The sequence below is a fragment of the Vespa velutina genome, chromosome 21 (genome assembly GCF_912470025.1).
Source record: "Vespa velutina chromosome 21, iVesVel2.1, whole genome shotgun sequence".
In the NCBI taxonomy this organism is placed as follows: domain Eukaryota; kingdom Metazoa; phylum Arthropoda; class Insecta; order Hymenoptera; family Vespidae; genus Vespa; species Vespa velutina.
In genome coordinates, this window is record NC_062208.1 from 440,695 (window position 1) to 453,799 (window position 13,105).

At 28.9% G+C, this 13,105-nt stretch overlaps 1 protein-coding gene across 1 annotated transcript; it reads left to right on the forward strand.

The window, feature by feature from the left end:
* The first annotated feature begins 360 nt into the window (after positions 1-360).
* Positions 361-7,924, forward strand: LOC124956352 (cytochrome P450 4C1-like). The gene is made up of 16 exons (XM_047512056.1): positions 361-437; positions 1,392-1,504; positions 2,568-2,637; positions 2,739-2,942; positions 3,031-3,239; positions 3,310-3,416; positions 3,498-3,593; positions 3,835-4,093; positions 4,183-4,252; positions 4,337-4,463; positions 4,568-4,637; positions 6,805-6,911; positions 6,993-7,061; positions 7,166-7,340; positions 7,463-7,639; positions 7,728-7,924. The coding sequence occupies exons 1-16, from the start codon at positions 361-363 to the stop codon at positions 7,892-7,894; spliced, it is 2,097 nt and encodes a 698-aa protein (XP_047368012.1). The 3' UTR covers positions 7,895-7,924.
* The last annotated feature ends 5,181 nt before the right edge of the window (positions 7,925-13,105 follow it).

Genomic DNA, 13,105 nt, shown 5'->3' on the forward strand with positions numbered 1-13,105 from the left:
TTTTAAATTCATTGAAACGCAAACCCTTAAATATCTCGATTTGAAGATAAATGGACTTAGGCCACTTACAAAGTAAACGGCTCAAATGTTACTTTCTATTTTCTTAAATATTACATATATTTAACCTAATTTTTTGTGGAAATTTTATCATCAGTTCTTCCATTCCGTTTTAATTATACAATTATCTACGCTTCTTTCTTCAAATAATTCAATGTTTAAATGATACTTTGACTCCCCTAATCGTTAACAGTTTCAAGATTCAATGAAAAAATTAGACGTTTCGATACTTCCGTCACTTACAGCGCAGATAAATGAGCTCATGCAATAATACCTTACTCAATGTTTTTCTATTCATCCAGAATGTATTATACAAAAATTTCTAATTATGTTATCAACTCTCCAATTCGAACGTCCGATCATTGTTCATCGTCTCGAAAGTCATAATAACCGGTTTTTTAGAAAAACTAAATTTAAAAAACGAATAATATAACAATCCTGATCACAGTTTGAAAAACTGCCTCTACTCCATAGATTATGTTAATTCACCCATTATGGCCATATAGGTAAAAAAGTAGACGAAGGACATGCAAAATAAAAAACAAGAAAATAAATTTTGCAAAAGTTGCAAAATATTGTCGAAAGAAATCTTGCTCGTACTTAGGACTATTCAATAATGCGCGCCTGCATTCGTACTTCTTGTATGATTACTGTGAAATGTAGACGAAGAAAGAAAAAGAGATAACATAGACGACAAGAAATGATCCTATACTTTCTAAAAATAGAATAAAGCGATAACTGAGAAGAAATAAATGTCATTCAAGAAATAATGAAGTCTTATTACCACATGTCTATTATAACTATCTCAACAAAATTTATGCGATTTAATTATAATTAAAAAAATAGTTTATGAACGTTTCCATCTGATTTGAATCAAAACAAAGATAAATTTTAAAATATGAGATTGATTTCTTTATAGCAATACGGTAGTTATTCAGTTTCGCACCGTTTACATACAATCGAATTTAACCATTTCGAGCGGTATAATCTGATAAACCACGATCAATCAGCATCATTCTTTTCCTTTCTGTGCACGTTCTTATCATCTTCATGGATAGTTCGAGAAAAACTGCCATTTTAATCAATTTGCACATTTAGAGCTAATAATAATAAGATAACAAAGTTTTACTAGGATAAATACCGATACACAATAACGAAACGTGAATATCGCAATTTTTTTTATCTATATACTTTAATTACATCCTTACAGATTTAAATTGACTTAATGCTTTTTATCGCGTATCTTCCTCACGAGTTTTCCTGGATCCATAGAAGATATTGCATTATTCCATTAATTTCCTGTAACATGGCAATATAAATAATTAATTTTTCAGGAAAAACCGACGAATTCCGAGCCTAGCGCATAGTGTAATATTGCAACCAACGCACAATGAGTCTATGACATTTGTCCCAAATTTCTTAATGATTTATGCCATCATGAGAACAGGCATAATTCTTGACCAATTTTGACGATCACGTTCTCATTTTCAAAACGAGTTTACTGCATATCTTTTTCGAATTTTGAAAAGAACTTTTCGTTTATGCATAAATTATCCTCGAATAAAAATAACATACTTTGCACGATTTTTTCGAAGATAATTTTTCGAAAATTCAATACATTGGATTAAATCTTCCTCCTTACAATAACACCTTTTTTGAATTGTTCAAGAATTACTTCTGTCTTCATCGACGGCGTAAATTTTCGACATTTTTCGAACAAAAAATTTATTACTATGATGTTTGTAGTTCTTCATTAAATTTATGGATAAAGAATATAGAGATTATGTAAGCAATGTGTAACACATTTGCTAGCATTTAGATTAGTAATACAAGAAATCCTACGTTCGATTCTAATGAAAATAATGAATTAATTTACTCTCCCCTTCTCCTTATTTGATAATTTAGTAAGGTGTTACTATTCAATCTCTTATGTACATTTCTTCCATTAATAACTGACGAGAATTTCGCGGTGATCCGTGATACAGCAACAGAATAATTTTGTTGAATTAGATATGAATATAAAGTATGTACATTTGTCGATTACTTTTTCAGAATTAATGAACATATATATCATATATTAGTGAACATATACATTATATATTATTTTTAATAAGAATCAAAACTCAAAGTTTTTTCCACATTATCTCCCAGCGTTATTTCATTGTGATTTCTTCTGTGTGAGTTCACTTTATATTATTTCATTTACTACTACTATTACTATAGATATATTAAGATGAAAAATATCATGAATAGAAGAATATATCTAAATTGAATACATCATGACACATATGATGACGATACATAAAAGGAGAGGAAGTGTTTCATTTTACATGGTGTCTTTACAGTATAAAAAAGAATTGTAAAAAACTACAAAAAGATCTGATTATTTCATAAGATTCTATATAATAAATGATCAACGGATAAAGACATTGAAGTTCATACTTATTTCTAAATTCTTATAAATTAATTTTCTTAAAGATAAGTAAAACATTGGAAATGCGCTGTTCTAGATTTTCTAGTACTTACTCAATTTTTAATATCAATTAAACTTTTGTCTTCATTCACACAATTAAAGCAGAAGTATATATAAAAAACAAAAAACGAATAAACAATGGATTTATAAGATATTCGTCATTCCAATAAAAAATTAATTTAAAACCGGTTTATAACACAATGTTCAGTCATCGCATTTCTTGTATTAATAAGAAGTGGGGACAGAATCAAATTTTGGTGCAATCTCCGATCTTTCTGTTCTGTTCTTGTCCAATCAAAAGAGAAATGCCAGATGTATGCGGTAATCACGTGAGCGAAGTCAGATTTATGCTTTCTTTAAATATCCCTCGCTTTTCTATTCCATCCTCAGTTTCTGTAAGAACAGAAGTGTAGTAGGAGTCGTTGCGCGGTACTATCAAATTATCCGCTAATCTCAACAATTATTATTAGGGATATAAGATTATTTTCATTATATTTAAGTTGTTTATATATAGTCCTATTGATACAATTCATCATGTACTTCACCGTAATATTAATTATTGTTCTAACAATTTTATTTGGACTATACTATGGAATAGCAGAATACTTTTTAAATAAATTACATATGTTTAATATTATCAAAGGAATTCCTGGACCAAAAGCATTTCCAATTATTGGAAATGCTCATCTGTTTATTGGCAACACAACAGGTAAATTTGTATCAGCAATTTTTTATATATAAGTATTTCATCCAATATTTATTTAAAATCTCTATTCTAGCTCTATGGAAACAAATACTAAATCTAGGTAAGAATTATCAATTATTGTGGCGTGTATGGATAGGCGCGAAATTATTTTTAGTAATAGAGAATCCTGAATATATCAAGGTAAGATATGTTAGTGTTATTTTAATAATTCTTAATAATTTCTTAATCTTTTCATTTTGTATTTTTATTTTTTTTCGGAAGACTGTACTCAATAGTCCAAATATTACTGATAAGAGCGTGGAATATGAAAAATTGAAACCTATTGTAGGCGATGGTTTGTTTACTGCTCCAGGTAAAGTATATATATTCCACATTGTTTACTAGTACAAAAATAATTATATTAAGTATGTACTATCTAATATATTCTTTTTTGTACCATTTTATCTTATGAAATCGAGTAGTAAAAAATTTTTGCTCCTTTATTTACACATAGAAATGAAAGTATTATATGAATATGCACAAGATCTTTTCTCTTTTACTCTTTTATTATAAACATGCACGTATAGACAAAGAAATTTAATAAAATATGTAAATTAAAGTAATATGTAAATTATGTAAAATAAGTGAAATATGTAAATTAAACACTAATTGCTTTCCTTTTGATTTGATTTTAGCATCAGTATGGGATTCACATCGGAAAGTTTTAAATAAAATGTTCCTTATGAAAAATATAAAGTCACATATGGATGTATTTGTTCATCATTCTATCGCATTAATGGAAAAAATAGAAACTTTTGTTGAAAAAGAATTAGACGTTTTTGATTATGTCTTTCGCTGTACTTTGGATATAATATATGGTATTTTAATTTAGAAATTTTTAATGTTTATAAAATTTATGGACATTTGTATGAATTTACTATAATTCTGCTAAACTTTTTATTGAAAGATGCCTCGCTGGATACGCAAATAAATTCGCTGACAAATCCGGATTGTAAATTAGCTGAATCAATAAGAGGGTAATAGTAATGATACTTTTATTTTTGTAATATATTATGTATTTTGTAATATATACTTCTAACATTTTTTGTGTGCACTTTCAGTGTGATGGATATAGAAACACAAAGGGTCTTCAAATTATGGTTACATCCTAGCTTTATTTTTTATAACACCGCTAGAGGAAAGAAATTTCAAGCCTGCTTGGCTTATCTGGATAACGTAACAAACAAGGTATCATTAAAGCAAATATTTTTAAAATTCCATTACTTCTTTTCAAAATTAAAAAATTTTAATATAATATTTTCTTTACATATCATTATTTTTTGTTCCTAAAGATAATCAAAGAAAAAATGGAATCTATGTTAAGAAGTAAAATTAATCGGCAAATGACGGCGGAAAAATTAGGTAAAAATAAGCAATATATCTTTAACACTAGAACTATCAACAGTTGTTATCTACCTATTTCTACTAAATCGGTCATTTTGACCGGTCTGATATTTAGTTGGCAAAATATAAAAATTCAAAGAAAAGTTTAAAAAAAAATAAAATATATTTTTTTCTAATATTGCAAGTACATGATACATCTATTTACATAAAAGGTAGTACTATTATTCGTTTTTTATTTAGGTTTAGTTATTATTTGGATCACCACAATTTTTGCATAAAGAAATTTTTTTCAATGTACATTTACCACAAACATGTTTCTTACAGCCAGCACATATATTCATAGTTTTATTTTCATTACAAAAACCTATTTGGCAAATTTTTTATATATTAGATCTCTTGGGGCTCTTCAAGAGGTCATTCAAGTTTTCCAGTTCAGATGGATCTTTATACTCTGTGCTAAGTTCTTCTGCTAGTTGAAACAAAAAATTGATGATTGTCTTGTTTCGTCCTTTCCCAAATACGGGAACCCATTTATTATAAATTTACTTTGGAGATCAGATGCCAACCAAAATTTTATTCCGAACTTATCGGGTTTGTTCGGCATATACTGCGTGAATCGGCATCTCGCTTTGCTTGGGAATAGTTGTTCGTCGATTGTAATATTTTGTCCTGGTACGTAACAATTCTAGCTATTTTCAATTAATGAATACCATACATTTGAAATCAATGCAATGAAAGTAAATTGCGAATATTTCTATTATAATAAGGGAAAATATATTTAGAATATTTTTATCCAGAAACTTTACCCTAAAAATGCCGAGACGTCCGAAAATACCTAAAATTTTGAAGAACATAACAAATATAAGAGAAGACTTTTCTGATATCGACCAAGGTGATTTTGACCGAGGTGATTTATCCGTTTGCAATCGTACACTCCGTTCATTTCTTTTATCGAAGCGGATAAATTTTAAAATATCCGTAAACTCCTTCCTACTCATAGTTTCTGAAAAAAACGCTGGTCCCCACTTTTTAGACCATAAATAAGATAATTCCAAATTCTTAGCTTCATAAGCACCACGTGCATATAAAATTGCAAGAAAAGCTTAAAACTTTTCTTGAGATAGATTCCATTTTTCTCCAAGAACTCTAAAAGCTTCTAGTTTTGTGCATGTTCTAATATAATCCATCATTCGTCGATTAATTATCAAAAAAAAAAGCACTACTTACAGTGCCCTTCATTATGCTTCGTTTTGCATATGCTGTGGGTCCAATTACTGCTTTGAAAATGCTATTTATTGATCTCCTTCCTGGAGTGGATCCAGCTTTTATTTTTGTCCAGATAGTTCCATCAGGAGCAATTTCAGTTTGTTGACGGTCATTCTCATCCGAAGATGACAATCTCAAAAGTCTTCTTGATCTACGTACATTCAGGATGTTCTCTTCTTCACTATTGCTGTCTGAGGAAACACACACTTCTTCTGATTGATCCTCTGAAATATCTGCTGGTCCAATCTCAGGGTCAAAATCACCTTGATCGATATAAGAAAAGTCTTCTCTTATATTTGTTATGTTCTTTAAAATTTTAGGTATTTTCAGACGTCTCGGCATTTTTAGGGTAAAGTTTCTGGATAAAAATATTCTAAATATATTTTCCCTTATTATAATAAAAATATTCACAATTTACTTACATTTCAAGCTACGATAACTATAAATTGAAAGAATTATATTCAGCACAATTGTCCACAATATTGAAAGTATTTCAACCGTTAACAACAATCGCCAATAAAAAAATGACTGAATACTGTACTGAGAGTATGTATTTCAACTGTATACAACAGTTACCAATAAGAAAATAAATAAGTATCACAAAACATAAAAAAGTATCACACAGAAACATTAAAAATACCGATCGGTCAAAACGACCGGTCGGTATATATAGGTATATCACATATGTATATCAAAAAAATTGAAGTAAACGATCAAAATAATTTATAATATATGTTAAATTCATGAATTTAGTAAAAGCCATAGCATTATTATAAAATACTAAATAAAATTTCAAGGCAAAATCTTGTGAACAAGTAATATAATCGGTCATTTTGACCGGTCGGTAGTTCTAGTGATAATAAAATTTAATTTTCAATTTTGTCATTTATTAATGATAGATTCTTGTTCATTTTTCAAGGACAAAAACAGAAGACACTTTTCGATTTTTTATTCGAGTTATCGCACGAAGGGGAAATATATACGGAAGAAAATACCCGCGATGAAATTAATACATTAATAATAGCTGTAAGTCGTATTTATTATTTTTAACTCCAATAAATTTTTTTTTATTACTGACAATTAAAGAAAACTGTATATTACTTTCAGGGAAGCGAAACTTCAGCCACAACCATTAGCTTTGTCCTCTTAATGCTTGCAACATTCCCGGAAATTCAAGTACGTATACATAACATTTTCTTAATAATTAGTCATTACGTATCCGACGTAAATTATATTCATATTAACTTCTTATCATGTTTTCCAAATCTTCTATCGCAAAGGACAAAGTATATGAGGAAATAAATCGAATTTACTGCTCGGACGATCCGAAATGTGTTCCAATGACATATAATGATATTAAAAGTATGAAACTTTTGGAAAATGTGATCAAGGAAACGTTACGTCTCTTTCCTGCAGGTCCTGTCATCGCCCGGAAAGTAACACAAGATATAAAAGGTACCTCTGCATTCAAAATGATTTTATATATATATCTTTTCATTGTTTTACGTTTAATATTTCACTATTAATAATATAAACGTATTTTATAGTACTAATATTTATTTATTAATAATATTAAGTTACTAAAAATTGGACTATACCAAAAGGATGTTCAGCAGTATTTCTCATCTATAAACTACATAGAAGCGCGAAATATTGGCCACAACCATTAGTATTTGATCCTGATAGGTTCCTACCGGAAAGGAATTGTTCTACGTGTTTCTTTCCATTTAGTTACGGTCAAAGAAATTGCATAGGTGATTACATATTCCTACAGATTATCTGAAAGTATATTCCAGAAAATTCCAAAATAAAATACATTTACAATTCATTTTATTTTTTTAGGTCAAAATTTCGCTATGCTAGAGATGGCAACAGTAATATCTACACTGATAAAAAAATTTAGAATTACAATAGACAAGCCAATAGAAATTGCAAAAATAGATGTAAAGTTGAGCATCACATTAAAACCGATGAAACCAATAATATTAAAATTTGAAAAAAGAAATTAATTAAAACATAGAATATACATGCATGAATATATATATGTGAAAACAAAATATACATGCATGAATATATATATATATATATATATATATATATATATATATATATATAATACATAATTAATATATTTAGACATAACGAAGTCTGTAAGTGATAGCATACAATCTGTAGTAGAATCAAATTAATATCTGTATAAAATAAAAACCGTCTACTTGTCATTTCATATCACTTTATATAATGTTTATGTATTACTATACTCCATGAAGACCGTTATTTTTGCTATATTCAATGTTTGTATAAATTATTGTTTTTCTAGTAATATCACAAAAATGCATCATCATAGATTTTCTTCTCTGTAATGTTCTTTTAATTAACCTTTTCCTTATGAACGGCATGTTGTGAGGCAATATACTAAATTTCTTCTAATCGGATTAGGAACATTGGATTGATCAATGTCTGACGAGGTAAACGAGCTGTGCTTGAAAGAGGAATTCAATTATTCATTTCGTAATAAAATATTAAAATTTTATTCTACCAAGTACGACGAGATTGGTGACATCTTAGTATTATATTACCTCTATAAAGGACCAATATTTTAGTAGGATAGGTTCAACGAGATAATTTCTTATATATCGGGACCGAAACAAAAGAATCATTCTGTAAAATAAATCTTGTCCTGTATTTTTCTCTTACTTTATAACGGCCGATTACAAAGATATTTAGCGGGAATCCTCAACAGTTTATAAAATTTTTCTGAAATGAGTACGACACAGTACGATTTTCATTGCTCGATCGAAAATTGTTAGAGAAGGAGAGAGAAAAAAAGAAAATGACATGAAATAAGTGTAAGAAAACAAGGAAAATGGGACATACATAAGAGTAGCATATTAACATTATGCCAATTAAGTAAATAATAATCGATCTTGGATGTCAAGTTGTCTCCTTTCTCGGAGCCTCTGATTACGAGTCTAGTGTTCATTACCCGAGGAAATTTGACTTGAAATGATGTGATTATGAATATTTGTATTCTTTCTGATTCTCTCTCTCTTTCGAAAATCAGAGTTTACAGACAAGAAAACTAATGTATCTCGTCTAACTAATCCCATTTACATGTTATATAATGTAATATTATACATCGATATAGATCAATATTCATGCCAACAAAATATAATACTTTGGGCCGATGTCGAAGCAAATTTTAACATAGATTTAAGTAATTTCACTTCTGATTACAACAAATAACTATGGTTCCTGATTTGCTAGTAAAGTAATTTATCACAAGCTTAGCACGCGACTGTTTTTTTTGTTTGATCGATCCCGTTTAAAGAATTATGGATATATAATAATCTTCTTCTTACTGAAGATATTCCAAAGAAGTGATTATCGTTATACGTTACAATCTACATATGATTGTTATATATAACATGTCGTATTTATTATTCATATCTTTTTAAATTAGTCGTTATGAATTGTTATATTTAGCATAAAAACTCCAAGTGTACAATCATAGTAACCCCTTCATTGCAGAAAAGAAAAGAAAAAAACATTAAGCATTCATTATTAGATAAAGGTTAAATTAACACGTGTAACAGCTACGAAGCTATAACGGGAATGCACGAAAAGAAAAACAATTCGATATGATTTGCGGCAATTGTCGAATGATTGCATATTTTATTATCATTATATTAGTATACCAATCATATGTAAATGCCCTTCAGTCCATTTTCTCTTATTTCATATCATCCTAATTCTCTCACTCCTTCGCACTCACACACATAGCTTCAAATTAAATATCTTCATTTGCTGAAACACACATTTCTGCGAATTGACCATAACACTCAAAATATCTTTTAAAATATACATTTGTCACAAGCCTAACGCATCAGTGTCATCATTAAAGTTTTTTCATTGAGTATTCGTACTTAAATAATACTTTTAATCTAATGAGCAATTCTATTTGAATATTTTATAACAGAATTCAATAATTGTGTCATAATTTTAAACCAATTCTGATATGAAACGTATGAAAATCATGTAAATCGAAATAAAGTTCTGCGTAACCCTTTCCGATACAAATATAAAATATTGTTTACGATTTCGCAATTTCTTTTCCAATCTATACTTTTTCATAATATCACAGTTTAGTAAGGACGCGTAAATATACATCTCTGATACTAAAAGGAGTAATATAAATATTGATAATGAAAAGCATGCAAGCATAAATTTTCTTCGTTATTGCTTTCTTTACCATAGAGTAATTGCAACCTTGCTATTAATTCTCTTTGGATATTCGCTAACGATCGTAACTAACCTATTAAATTTCTAATCACGTTCATAAATTCAACGGTACATTAATATTATCACGTCTTCGTGTATAAGTCTATGACTAGAAAGACAAAACTATGAAAGACACTTTAAAGAAGAGAAACCCTTATAGGCATGAATACGTGTGCTTGTAGAGCGATACCATTTTTCATTTGTTTCTCCTCAATCTTTCTCCATAAGAATAATCATTTACAGCTTGTAGTTAATAAATAATTTAGAATTATCTATAAGACACGTAGTAAAGAAATACGAGATGACAATGGAAGACAAAAAGTACGTGCAGGAATGCAGATGCGTTCTACCTGCTTATAGCCCTTTACGACAGGAAAACGCGCGTGAACGATGTATGCAAGGGGGCGCGTGCAGGCGAGGCGCGTGCACAGTACGCGCCTAGCGATTAGACGCTGCAAACGATCCCAGCAGAAAGCACTTCATCGTCAGGACTTCGTAATCCATAGTCGTCTAGATAAATTCATCGCAGCCGTTATCAACATTTCATAATAGTCAATCGTTATTATCAATTTGTTGCAGTCAGTCACTAAGCACAGTTCTTTACAATTAGCAGTTAAGATACTTAAGACTTATAATCTTGTTATTCATTGTAAATTTCCATCACCGATTTTATACTAAATAAATCAATTCGTAAAAGAGAAGAAAAGAATGTCGTATATCGAGCATCGCTTCGCCCTATTCTTCCACAGTTATCGCTAACAAACAAATCAAGGGTCAGTAGTAGTAACCCTTGAAAGAAATACAGACGCGAGGAATGATATTCGGAGCCTCTCTCATCATTTCGTCGAATAACTAAATTAAAGAAAATCTTTCCTGGCGCAGTTTGGCTGCTCAATTGTGAAGGAAGAAGAGGAAAAAAAATCCTCGTTCCCGTGTAAGATTCCGAATGGATTGACCGAAAAAGAGCCGCATGATTAGATTGGTGTAATTGGTAGATTGCAGGCACATCGGTTACTCTACAGTCTTCAAGACTCAACTGTTGACGACACAATATAAATAAGCAGCAAGACCTGATATCGATACAACAGAAATCTACCCTATCAACGGTTGTTGAAAATACTACAATTAGTATAGTCAATTACTTGAAATGAAATCTTGATAACATATCCGTCAAATTTATGCCTGACGATATACAAACAGAAATTATCTATCTGTAGTCAGTAAAATTTTCCGTGATCTTATAGAATTTACAATTTCACTAAAAAATTAAAAATATTTCCATTAATCTGAGATTATAATTTTCTTTATTACCTCGATTATTTGTAATTAAAATGGAAACGTAGCATTCATCATTACGGAATAATTTCCATTTTCTTAAATATTACATATATATAATCCAAATTTTTGTGGAAATTTTTACGTCAGTTTTTCCATTCCGTTTTAATTATATAATTATATAATTATCCAAGTTCCTTTCTTTAAATAATTAAATGTTAAAATGACACTGACTTCCCTAATCATTAACAGTTTTTTAACGATGTAAAGAAATTTTTCATTATGACAAGATTCAATAAAAAAATTAAACTTTTCGTCACTTCCATCACTTACAGCGCAGATAAATAAGCTCATACAGTAATACCTTACTCAATGTTTTTCTATTCATCCAGAATGTATTATAAAAAAATTTCTAATTACGTTAACAACTCTCCAATTCGAACGTACGATTATTCTTCATCGTCCCGAAAGTCATAATAACTGGTTTTTTAGAAAAACTAAATTTAAAAAACGAATAATATAACAATCCTGATCACAGTTGGAAAAACTGCCTCTACTCCATAGATTATGTTAATTCACCCATTATGGCCATATAGGTAAAAAAGTAGACGAAGGACATGCAAAATAAAAAACAAGATAATAAATTTTGAAAAAGTTTCAAAATATTATTGAAAGAAATCTGACCCGGTTGCTCGTATTTAGGAATATTCAATAATGCGCGCCTGCATTCGTACTTCTTATATGATTAATGTGAAATGTAGACAAAGAAAGAGAAAGAGATAACATTGACGACGAGAAATGATCCGATACTTTCTAAAAATGGAATAAAGCGATAACTGAGAAGAAATAAATGTCATTCAAAAAATAATAATGTCTTATTCCCACATGTCTATTATAACTATCTCAACAAACTTTATCTGGTTTAATAATAATTAAAAAAATAGTTTATGAACATTTTCGACTGATTTGAATGACCAAAGTTCAATTTTAAAAGATGAGATTGATTTCTATACAGCAGTATGTATATATATTATAAATTAAAAATAAAACTAATGATATATTCTTTGATGATATAGTTATTTAAATCTTTTCATCTATAAGATGGAATTATAGTTTAAACTATAAGGTGTGCCAAATTATTTTTAAGATGAAAACAGATATTTTTTGTAAATAAAGCTTCTACTTTTCTGCCTTCAAACTCTCTCTCTCCTATATCAACGTCAGAATCATTGAATGATTTTTATTTGAACGTTCCAGGATTATCTATTACTAAATCTTACTATTTTCTTAATACTGCTGGTTAGTTGTTCTCTTGACAGCAAATGTATTACACTGTTTTAAAATTGTACAGTTTTTTTACACACATTAGCTATTTAAAAAGTAACTTTAATATAATTACCAAATGTGAAAAATAGATAAGTACACTTTATCATTCTCCTTTATCTTACAAACATGAATTCCAATAATAATTTCAATCTATGAAATGAGGAGAGTGTTATCAATTTAAAGGAGTTGTTCATATTATTCTCGACTATTTCATATATATATTTTCGATGATATAGTTTTCATATTATATATTAACAATGGTATATAAATAACAAGTAATAAAGAAGTAGAAATCAGAAATATAACGAATTAGAAATAGTCTGATTTTTATTATTTTA

Coding starts and splice junctions, on each gene's coding strand:
- LOC124956352 (XM_047512056.1), top strand. CDS start 361: ATGTATTATACAAAAATTTCTAATTATGTTATCAACTCTCCAATTCGA. Junction 3,417..3,497: donor AGAATCCTGAATATATCAAG/GTAAGATATGTT, acceptor TTTTTTCGGAAG/ACTGTACTCAATAGTCCAAA. Junction 4,253..4,336: donor TTAGCTGAATCAATAAGAGG/GTAATAGTAATG, acceptor GTGCACTTTCAG/TGTGATGGATATAGAAACAC.